Source organism: Eptesicus fuscus, chromosome 1 (genome assembly GCF_027574615.1).
Source record: "Eptesicus fuscus isolate TK198812 chromosome 1, DD_ASM_mEF_20220401, whole genome shotgun sequence".
Lineage (NCBI taxonomy): Eukaryota > Metazoa > Chordata > Mammalia > Chiroptera > Vespertilionidae > Eptesicus > Eptesicus fuscus.
In genome coordinates, this window is record NC_072473.1 from 22,937,772 (window position 1) to 22,950,040 (window position 12,269).

The following is a 12,269-nucleotide window of genomic DNA, read 5'->3' on the forward strand; positions in this document are numbered from 1 at the left end:
TTCATGCACTACTATTTATTTGAAAAAATATAAGTGACAAAATTTTATATTTACTTGTCCTTTGAATGTACATAAACAAAATCAGTTATCAATTTTGGACTCATTTATAATTGTAAGTTTGTATATTATGCAATTAAGAATCTCCAACTTTGGATAATCTAGATAGTCTTGTTGAATTATTAAAGACATGCCTTTTGTGCAGCTTTGCCAGGAAGCTGAAGTTTAACACTCCCCAGGGAGCCACTGATCACTGGAGAAAGGGACTGCATAGGGGGAGAATACACACATGCCCAATAAAATCTGGGTGACATAGGGAAGGTACTTTTCTGTCAATCATACCGGGGAACAGGTCACTGGCCAGAGTATGCATGGCCATGGTAAGCGTGGGAAGATTTGAGATATTTAATCTCCTAAACAAAGAAATTTGCTCTCTTGCTGTGTTGTGCTCCTGGTTTCTCAGAGGCTCTCATGCACCTGTGCCCCGACATTCGCCCACATGGCCCACAGCCATATGGATCCCACACAATAAGCTAATGGAGTACAACAAGCCTGAACCTAAACTGGACCCACTGTAATATGGAAAGGAAACTTTGGACATTGGCTTTGCTTCTAGCTCTGCTGAATCCCCAGCTGTACTTCTTACAGGACTGGTGTAAGGGAAATGGTACTTTGCTAACCCAGGCATGTGATTCCAAGCAAATAAAAATCACTCATCCACCCGTGTGAGCCTCCGAAAACTCTTTTTCTTGATATATCATAAAGACCTAACCCCCAGCACTCAGTAGGCAAAAAGATACCCCATTTCCACTGATAACACTATGATTTATTTTTTTGTAAATGCCCTGTGCTCTGGCAAAGTTTAAGGTAAAAACACATTATTAATAGCAATTCTTTCCTTTATATCAACACACTTTCTAGGATGAATCAACTGAAAAAAATAAGTTATGAAGACCTTGATCTTAAATTTAGGGAGTGATAATGTCTTATTGGCTTTCAGAGAAACAGTAAGAATTTTCCAGCTGAGGATTAAAGAAAACACTGTGTCCTTTGGTGATGAAAATTATAGGAGCTGCACAGACACCTTGAGATTTTCTTTCTTATTGTGACATAAGCCATGTGCTGATCTTGCTTGACCTGCCCATCTCACCTGTCTGCAGTCTATGTATCCTTGCCCTCTTCTTGGCTGTAGGGTCTATCTGTACAATCTGTCTTAGTCAAACTAGAGTGACATACAATCTCTTCTTTGGACTCACTTTGTGATTAAAAATGTATGTATTTGTAAATGACTTATTCATAACCTACCTAATTCTAAACAAGCTTCAGGGTGATTTTTGCTAAAGCTTCCCATTGGTTCTATCATGGTCTTGAAAGAGCTAAACTACTGATGAAATTTTGAGAAAATGGAAAATGAAGCAAGATAATACTTATAATTTGATTATTGTTGCATGCTAATAGTTCCTTATAAAATTATATAACGGTGTGTTTTTGTGCATGTTACAAATAACCTTCAGTGATACCTTTCCCCAGGCAACTTCGGAATCCAAATTACTAGGCATTCCTTCAACTGCTGATCTCTTTGTCAATTCCATATCTGTAGCTGCCAGCCATTCTGTCAACGCATTCATTTCCTTCCGCATCTTTCGGGACAATTTCAAGCATTTCTCCAACTGTTGCTTTCTTTCTGTTACCTGAAAAGAATGATAATAAAATGTAATTAAGTTTACATTTTTAATTCAGCTTTAGATATAGCCACTTAATTGGAATTTTCATATTTTTGTCATTTTAAAATAACCTTTTTCTTATTTTTTAAGAATAACATTTTAGAAAAACTATATATATATATATATATATATATATATATATATATATATATATAATTCTGAACATTAGTAGTAAAGAAACATAATCTAGGAAAGATGAGGCACTTTCTCCAAAACGTAGTGTTCTGTATCAGGCAGAAAGAAAAGCTAAGATTATTTTTAATGTAAATAATTTATGGCATTTAAAAAAAATACGTAGGTCAAATGGAAGATATGGCACATTTCTCTTACAATCCACTATATGCAAATGAAACTCTTGCAGATAAGAAATCAAAATGAAGGACAAATACTAAGTCTTTCAAGAGGCAAAAATATTTGTATAATGCTTACAATGGCTAATGTTATTGTCATTGCATCAGTAAAGGGTCGTACTTTTGCATAAAAACAACACAAAAAATAATTTACTTCCTCTTTAAACAAGCTTTTGTCACCTAATGGGGGCAAAAATAATAATTCCAAACAAAATTTTCACTCTCACTAATAGAGAAAATCATAATGTGATCTGGTCTTCCAGTTCTGTGTTGAAAAAAAAGACCGTCAAAATCAAATTGTTTCACATTCTCACATGAAGAGGAGACAAATGTGTATTTTTCCACCAGCTCTCCACATGTGCCTACATTGTATAAATGTGTAGGTTAGTTGGTTTCATAAAAAGCCCAGAATCTCTTCCTGGTGTGTGTGTGTGTGTGTGTGTGTGTGTGTGTGTGTGTGTGTTCTACAAGTGAAAATAAGTTTCAAGAATTTAAAGAGCTACAATCAAAATAAACACCCTGAAACCTTAATATGAATTCCAAATACTCAACAAAATTTGCTAGTTTCTTTAACAGAGGTGTATATAAATTTGAAAAATGTTTTGTTACTGAGGCTACAAAGTCAACTTTTTTTAAAACAGATTTTTCCTTCGGGGAAGTAAAAGCATCTGCCCTTTCAAACTGCAAGAATGTTATTCATGTGTGGGAGAAAAAATATACCTTAAGATGTATTCCTATGCATAGTTATTTTTGTATGCACTATTGGTAGAAAATAATTCTAGATTCAATATTTCAAAGAAATTCTATCTTCCCAGAGCTAATGCATTATTGATTTTTATTTATTCTATTGTGTTTATATCAGCTAAATAGGATTTAATAAAATAGGAAACACTGCCATCTTAAGGAAAGTTGAGTTTTACATGTGTATGTCTGTGTGGGGAAGGAATACATTTAAAGAGTGCCACTTGCAGTAGAATATTTCAACAGTCAATGTTTCACGAATACCTAAAAATGTGAAGCTAATATAAGTACAGAGGCTTTGAAATTTGAAGCTGATAAGAATGTTGCAGTTTATGTGTATTTCCATAAAAATCAAAGCAAAGCACAGAGAAGTGAATCAAGAAATTATAAGTATTACTACATCTGGATTGCTAGGTGTACTATCTCTCAATGAAATTAAATATAGTTAGATATAAGAAACTTTTCAATTTTTATTCATTGAACAGTTAGGCTAAGTCGGTGACAGTAAATTAATCATGTTTTGTAAGAAAAGTGCTGTGGACTGAATTGTATGTCCCAAAAATTAATATTGAGCCCAAATCTCCAATGTGACTGTATTTGAATATAGGGTCTTTAGGAATTAGGATAAATGAAATAATAGGGTGATATAATTATGGCCTTATTACAAGGAAAAAAAGACCTCTCTCTTCTTTCTCTCTCTCTTTCCTCCCCTCACCAGCCCCCCATGTGAGAACCTAATGAGTAGGCTGTTATCTTCAAGCCAGGAAAAGAGAGAGTTCTCACTAGGCTTGATCTTGAATTTCCAGCCTCCAGAACTGTGAGAAAAATATTTTGTTGTTTAAGTCACCTAGCTTGTGGCATTTTGTTATTACACCCTGAAGTGACTAATATAAAAAAGTAACACATATTGACTCTTGCAAGTACAACCATATAAAATAGAAGGGTTTGTCTCTTTTCATATAAAAATAATAATACATTCAGATAACCTTTGTTTCCTCTGATTTTATTAAACAAAACCACTGTTGTTGAAGGAGCTTGGAAGATTTAAATGCAGATGATTTATTTAGAAGGAATACTACAGCATTTTTATAAGATGACATTTCTAAATATTCCCTTTATCACTCATATTTCTAAGGTTTTATTTCAAAAATAAATTTCTGTCCTACATGTTTGCTGTATTCTGCCATGCTATTAAAGCGAAGTATGATTTGTTAGTAATGTTTCATTTTGCTTTAATGATATTACTAAGTGCCAAATGTCACTTGAATTTTTTAGCTGAGCACCAAAAAATATTTTAGTTAGCTTAGAGCAATGTAAAATAACAGCATAGCAAAGGCCAGGTCAGACCTTGATGTTTTTTATGAATATTTTTATGAACTATAATTATTTTGAACCATCAAAGCTCTGAATTTGAGGGAAGTGAGAGAACTGTTCTAGACATTGCACAGTTTTGGAAAGAGGAGCTGAAGATATGCAAACATCTTTAACACTGAGATGGACTTGGTCATTAGATTCTGATCAGGACAAAAATATGAAAATAATCACAGAGCCATAGGACTTAACTGGCTCTCTATGCTATCTTATTAATCAAATACCGTGGATTATGCAATGCTTGACAGACGGAAACAAATTCTGTGGAATACACCAGCTCTATTTCATCTAATGTGATCTATATAGAAAATGTCAACTCTATAGTTCCTCAACATAAGTAGGTACATTCGTTTTTTTTTTTGTTTTGTTGTTGTTTTTTTGTCTTTTTTTATGTAGGTAAATTCATTTATAAAATTTACCAGCCTTTGAATCAGCACATGTATATTTATACAGTGAAAAAAGGACAAGTATAGATCAAAGTAACCCTTTTAGAACAATCTGATGGACCAATAACAATCTCTCTAAGCTTTAAATATTTTAATGTAGACTGATAGATTTTCATTGATTAATTATTGTTTCTTAAGAATTGCACATGGGAATCTATCTCAATTTCTATGTATATATGTATGAATGTATATATGTATGTATCTATCTATTGAAAGGCATAAAGAATTTCTAAGATATTTATTGTACATAATTACTACATCTTGCTTTATGATTTATAAGGAAAGTGGGAAGAAACCAGTACTTATGGTTTCAGTGCACGTACCTTCGCTCCCAGCTCATTATAATGCAATTTCAAAGCTGTTATTCTTTCATCAAGCTCTTTAGGGTTTTCCGTCTGTTTCTTCTGTACAATCTGACGTCCAGTTTTTATCACCATCTCCACTTCAGACTTCACTTCACTCAGACTTTTATACAAGTTCTAATTTAAAACAAAAAAACAAAACATAAGAAGAAGCAACAGTGTCTAACTCATACTGTTCTTAATAAAAAGAAACAGGGGTAGAGATCACCTTAATTGCTATTTCATGTTTATAGTTTTAAGGGGGCTAAGTTTTGCACCTGTGATCAACATCTAGCTTTTGCATTTTTATTTATTTCAAGTTCCTATTTGCAATAATATATACACACATAGACATGTATAGTTTAGTTATTCTTACTAAAGTAAGAGTGCATCACATATATATTTAGTTCTTCAATACAAATTTGTAAAGCTTATTTCTAGATGTTATTGATTTATCTATTTTTATTTTATTTTTCATTTAAGTATGGTTGATATACAATATATTTAATGTTATAGTTATATAATTCTAGTTGTGAGTTTGGAAAAATTAATTTACTCATTCACAAGATATTTATGGAGTGCTTACTACATTCCACATAATATTCGAGTGACTAGAGAATCAGTCATAGCCAAGACAGACACGTTCAATATTGTTCTCATGGTGCTTACATTTTAGTGGTGCTAAAATATCTAAATTTCCAAATCATACTTTTGGTATATTAAATCATAGAGAAGTAAGGAAGGAAATTTTCCATATGTTAAATTATACAAACCTATTTTAATGGGGCTGATCAATTAAATATAGACAGATATAAATATGTTATTTAAAACTCACATGTACATCATAACTACAAAGAACACATACATTGCTTCACAAAGTATATTGCCATAACAAAGCTTTGTGGAACAAGTATCATAACTTTGCCTTGCAGTTATTTTCCTGGAAATGTATTTGTTTTTTTATGCATACATGCATGCATAAACATATGTAGATATGTATCTATGCATACATGCATATATCATAGTTTACATTATACTTTTGCTGCTTTAATTTGGTCAGGGGTTAAGTGTGAATGACAACTATTTATTTCACTGGTACTAGGAAATAAACTTGCTGGTAGGTAATTGTTTTTTTATTTTTTGGAATTAGAACAGAAATTGGATTTGTTTTCTCTTTCCTATTTAAAAATCAATGTCTAAAAATGTTTTGTAAGGGCTGAGCAGTTATCTTATTCATTAAGGCTACACACATAATCTATTTCCATCTTAACCCCATCTGATGATTATTTGAAATAAATATTCCTTTATCAATAATTGTGAGTTCTGTCTGAGCTTTCCAGATAATTTGCTTTTGTTTGTTTCTTTATTTTTTAATTCATCTTTACTGTTGAAAGTATTACAGATGTCTCCTTTGTTTGTTTTCCCCATTGACCCCCCCTCCACCCTGCACCTGCCCCACCCAGGCCTTCACCACACCATTGTCTGTGTCCATGGGCTACAAATATATGCACATAAATTCCCCCATTAATCTCTTCCCACCCACCCCACTCTGCCTTCCCTCTGAGATTCCTCAGTGTGTTCCATGCTTCTGTCTCTGGATCTATTTTGTTCATCAGTTTATTTTGTTCATTAGATTCCACATATGAGTGAAATCATGTGATACTTATCCTTCTCTGACTGGCTTATTTCACTTAGCATAATACTCTCCAGGTCCCTCCATGCTGTTACAAATGTCTAGTTCCTTCTTTTTCACAGCCATGTAGTATTCCATGGTATAAATGTACCACAGCTTTTTCATCCACTCATCTGCTGATGGGCACTTGGGCTGTTTCCAAATTTTAGCTATTGTGATTTACTTTTTTCAAAAATATATCTTTATTGATTTCAGAGAGGAGTGGAGAGGGACAGAGATAGAAAAATCAATGATGAGAGAGAATCATTGATGGGCTGGCTCCTGCACGCCCTCTACTGGGGATCAAGCCCACAACCCAGGCATGTGCCCTTGACCGGAATTGAATCCAGGACCCTTCAGTCTTCAGGCTGACTCTTTAGGGCATGAATTACTTTTTTTTTATTTTACCTTATTTCCATCTTAGAAATTATAGACATATCTGGGTATTTAGAAACATTCAAAATTTTAATTGTCATGCTGGAAATCAACTTTGTGAATTTTGGAATCAGAGATACTTCCAAATTATTTACTCTTCAAATTTTAAAAAAAATCTTAATTATTTACCTTTATGATGGAGATTCACTCAAGGCAGTAGTATTCATTAACATCATGTTTTCCAATAGGCAGAGAAAACATGTATCACTATTTTAGGAACATACTCTTTCTATTTATTTGCACTGATTTTTTTTAACAGAATAAAAGTTTATTGAAGGCAAAGGCCATGATTATATTATATGCAATAGAGCATCTTAAGTGTTGAAAAAATCTAGAAGTTGTAACGAAAATACGTCATTATGAAAGGACTAGTTGATCTGGTCCTGACATTCAAACTATAACCAAAAATGAATTGAGCAAGCAACTTGAGCTCTTTCCTGTGCACTGAATCAGGGCACAGTCACAGATGGGCACCAATCAGCTTGTTTTCAGCTTCTAGTTAATATCAGACAAACTTTATGAGGTACCATTAGAGACCTGTTCCTAGAAGAAAATAAGCAATAGCTTTCCCTATATTTATCCATAACAACAGTGTACTTGGGTCATTTTGCCTTTAACTCTTTGTGCAATATTTAAGAAGACATATGTCCCCATGTACTAACATTATACATCTTATATCAACTAATAACTATACATTATTAAATTCAAATTTTCTTTTGGGCCCTGATCCATGTGGCTTAGTTGGAGAGTTATCCCATACACCAAAAGGTGGTGGGTTCGATCTTGGTCGGGGTTTGTGTGGGAGGCAACCAATCCATGTTTTGATGTTTCTCATCTCTCTCTCTCTCTCTCTCTCTCTCTCTCTCTCTCTCCTCCCTCCCCCCTCCCTCCCTGCTTTCTTCCCTCTAAAAATCGATTAAAATTAAAAATTTATTAATTTCTTTTGGAGCTAAGAATATGTATAATAATTATATCACTAAAATGCAGTCTGTATTATAAAAAATGTTATCATATGTAAAATTCCTCATAATTTTTTACAATATATAAAGCTTTTTGTTAAAATTATATTTTTCCATTCATAATGATATGACTGAAATGTACTAAAAGCCTCTTTTTCATTTATGCTATGAAGCAGATGCAGAAACTATCCTTAAAACATGAAGTACTACATATATAAACATTTTTCCCATTAATGTTAATAACATTCAGCATTTTTATTGTAGGTGATTTCTACCTTAATAGTCCGTTGAACACATAGAGTTATAATAATATTTCCATTACTCTAGTATATGTCCTCATAATTCAGCTTTATGTTGTCAGAGAAGTGATATGACCTGGTGAATTTCTAATAATAGCAACAAAGGGCACCGCTGCAAATTCCAAAGTCCAGTGAAGATTTACACTTCAGGCTAATTATCCTGTCTATGGCTTTTTTAGTAAAAATTATTTGTCTTTAAATACTGCTTGATTTTAGAAAATAAATGGCAAACTATATACACTGTGGAGCCTGAATTCTCTCATCAAAATGTGAATGGTGGTTTGGTTTCAAAGCTCCTGTATATACTATTTGGCATGATTGGCTGCTGTCTTTAATGCTTCAAGTGGAGGTGGAAGGGATTCCAACAACTTCACAAAATAATGGCAATAAACCTTCTCCATGATCCCAAAGCGACCGCTGCCATGGAATCGAATGCATTTCAAGTATTGGTCTCGCCCTGAGGTCGACTCAGCGATGTATAAATTGGATCTGCATTCCACATTGTGGTCTCTCACTGCCATATCTTGTGCTGCTAAGAAAATCTCGTTGCCCTAGCCGGTTGCTCAGTGGATGATAGAGCGCCAGCCAGCAAACTAAAGGGTCCTGGGTTTGATTCCAGTCAAGGGCACATGCTCGGGGTGCAGGCTCAATCCCCAGTAGGGGGCGTGCAAGTGGCAGCCGATCAATGATTCACTCTCATCATTCTACCTCTCTCTCACTCTGAAATTGATAAAAATATATTAAAAAAGAATCTCATTAATTGTTTGGGCTCCTTTTTATTTGGTCACTAAATTTAAATTGAGCCAAAGCCTGGCCAATGGACATTCCTCAAATAGAATCAATTTTGCCAAATACCACATCTTGTCTTTGCTGTAGTGCTTTATTTGCCTTTGACAATGGTAGATTTCTGCTGGTCTCTGAGGTTCTCCAGGCCATCATGAAGGATAAACAATTTTATTCTTCTTCTCCCGTTTTCAAGAAATGTCAAGAGAAACACTTGTGTGGATGTGTTATTGGGATAAAACACTCTGAGAATAAAGAACTCCAAGGCTAGCTTCCCCCTCAGATTCTGCATCCATAACACACACAAACTATCCAGTATTGTCGCCATGATCTTTCACCCTCAATGGGAGCTTCCCCCCATCTGAGACTTTTTATTCTGTCTTTGTGATGCAGTGGCATTTCAGTATACACTGAGTGGCCAGATTATTATCATCTCTAAATGCATAATAATCTGGCCACTCAGTATATATCCGACACTGGTGTTTAATGGAAAGATCTTAAGGTTTGGAGTAAGAGTGGTAAGATTGAAATCTTACTTTGCTCTTCATCACCTTTTGTCTTTAACTTCCCTCGTTTAATCTGTGGCCTTGAGAATTCAAGGTTAATTGTGTAGATCACTAAGTATACCTGGTACTCATATCTGGCATGTTGTTTTATTGTTGCAACTATTGTTGTTGCTGTTTCCAGACTAAATACAGAGCAGGTCCTCAAATCATGTCATTTCATTCAACATTTCTTTATATCATTGATGAGATGCTGTAAGAACTTAATTCTTGTTAATATCAATTATCCTATGGTAAAACTAGTTTCATTACACTTCATTTTCCTTAAAGTTGCAGAACCTATCGATGATGGTGAGGACTTACTACATTTCTTTTCAGTATTTCCATTAAAAATATATTCAAATTAACATAAGAATTAAATAATGAAGGTGTTCTTTTATATTCTGCACAGTCCTTAGAGAATTTTGGACTCAAAACAGATACACATAGAAGGGACAACAAATGTCTACTATTTCAGTAAAGTTCTTGTATTTTAATCCATCTGTGCTAATTTTTGTTCTTAATCTCAAAATTATATAGTGAATTTTACAGTTATCTTAAAACAATTTTCTGTTATAAAAGAGTACCATCAAAACTTCTTAATAAAGAAAGTCAATGGCTAGCTGAGTATTTGTCACCAGAAATACGTACCACACAGTGATTTAACTGTGACTGTACGACTTCCTGTTCAATGCTCTTTGTTTCCAATGAAGGCAAGTGCATCTTCACTTCATCTAAAATCATCTTACTTTCCTGTAGACGCTGTTCAAAATTGGCTGGCTTCTGGAATAACCGAAACTTCATGGAAACCTCTTGCAATTTTTTCTGTAAATGTAAGAAAGCAACAATTTAATTTTGCCTTCCAAACAATAATCAGTCATATTTCAATTTTAATTAAAATTATTTATTATTATAAACAAAACTAAAAATACACCAAAACATTTTTTTTTTGTTTTCCATTTGTCCAACACAAAAAAATGTGCATTTGAAAGAATTCACCAATTATTTTAATACTAGAGGCCCGGTGCATGAAATTTGTGCATGGGGGGGTGTCCCTCAGCCCAGCCTGCACCCTCTCCAATCTGGGACCCCTCAAGGGATGTCCGACTGCCCGTTTAGACCCGATCCCGGTGGGATTGGGTCTAAATGGGCAGTTGGACATTGCTCTCACAATCCAGGACTGCTGGCTCCCAACTGCTCACCTGCCTGCCTTCCTGATTGCCCCTAATCGCTTCTGCCTGCCAGCCTGATCACCCCCTAACCACTCCCCTGCCAGCCTGATTGATGTCTAACTGCATCCCTGCCAGCCTGTTTGCCCCCAACTTCCCTCCTCTGCCGGCCTGGTCACCCCTAACTGCCCTCCCCTGCAGGCTTGATTGCCCCCAACTGCCCTCCCTTGCAGTCCTGGTCCCTCCCAACTGCCCTCCCCTGCTTGCCTGATCACCCACAACTGCCCTCTCTTGCAAGCCTGGTCCCTCCCAACTGCCCTCTCCTGATGGCCATCTTGTGGTAGCCATCTTGTGTCCACATGGGGGCAGGATCTTTGACCACATGTGGTCAGCCATCTTGTGTGTTGAAGTGATGGTCAATCTGCATATTACTCTTTTATTAGATAGGATAGAGGCCTGGTGATTGGGTGGGGGCCAGCTGGTTTGCCCTGAAAGGTGTCCCGGATCAGGGTGGGGGTTCCCATGGGGCATGGGGTGGCCTGGGCGAGGGGCCTGTGGTGGTTTGCAGGCTGGCCATGCCCCCTGGTGACCCAAGTGGAGGCCCTGGTATCTGGGGTTTATTTATCTTCTACAATTGAAACTTTGTAGCCTGGAGTGGAGCCAAGCCTTCTGCTTGCTCCGTGGCGGCAGCCATTTCTGTTGGGATTTATTTATCTTCTATAATTGAAACTTTGTAGCCTTAAGTGGAGGCCTGGACCAGCCAGGGTGTGTGGAAAGCTTGGCTTCCTCCATCGCTGGGGAAACCCAAGCCACCCTCCTGCTTTCTCCATGGCTGCAGCCATATTGGTTGGGTTAATTTGCATACTTGTTCCTGATTGGTTGGTGGGCGTGGCTGTTGGACATGGCTGGTGGGTGTAGCGGAGTGATGGTTAATTTGCATATTACTGTTTTATTAGCTGGGATAATAAAAGATAACTTACTAACCTATTTTATTCTTAAAATGTAAAACCCAAAAAAGTCTGTATCATTTATATAACATACTGTAGTTTTTAAAAAAATGCCCTCAAATCCAATTTTTCTAACAATCTAGTTGTCTAATATAGACTATGTTTTAATACTGACCTAAAACAAGTTACTTAGTTTTTACAAAAATATGTACCTGGGCCACATCAATTTGGGATAGTACCCTTTGGGCAGCCTCCTTTTCCTGGTGACGTTTCTTCATTTCTTCTAAACTGATCTCATGACTTGTCAAATCTGATTGGATTTTCTGTTAGGAGAACAGCATTATTAGTCATCATGTTTCTGCAAGTTATAACAATGAACAGTTTACTTTCCAAGAAGACAGGATTCAGAAACTGTCTTAAAATATTGTTACAATATAGCCTCTTTTAAAATGATAATATATATCGCCCAGCTGGCGTGGCTCAGTGGTTGAGC

At 35.6% G+C, this 12,269-nt stretch overlaps 2 protein-coding genes across 3 annotated transcripts in view; both read right to left on the reverse strand.

Annotated features, from left to right (window-relative positions):
* The window catches only part of DMD (dystrophin), a 1,914,059-nt gene that overhangs the window by 1,442,172 nt on the left and 459,618 nt on the right, over positions 1-12,269 (reverse strand). For both annotated transcript variants that reach the window (XM_054720874.1, XM_028129748.2), the window contains exons 26-29: positions 11,989-12,099; positions 10,312-10,485; positions 4,953-5,108; positions 1,518-1,688 (exon numbers count right to left, since the gene is read on the reverse strand). In XM_054720874.1, coding sequence (XP_054576849.1) covers positions 1,518-1,688; positions 4,953-5,108; positions 10,312-10,485; positions 11,989-12,099 — 612 coding nt within the window. The remainder of the gene's footprint in view (positions 1-1,517; positions 1,689-4,952; positions 5,109-10,311; positions 10,486-11,988; positions 12,100-12,269) is intronic.
* On the reverse strand, positions 8,641-9,160 carry LOC103297868 (39S ribosomal protein L22, mitochondrial-like). The gene is made up of 2 exons (XM_028129755.2): positions 9,115-9,160; positions 8,641-8,888 (listed from the first exon to the last, which is right to left on the reverse strand). The coding sequence occupies exons 1-2, from the start codon at positions 9,158-9,160 to the stop codon at positions 8,641-8,643; spliced, it is 294 nt and encodes a 97-aa protein (XP_027985556.2).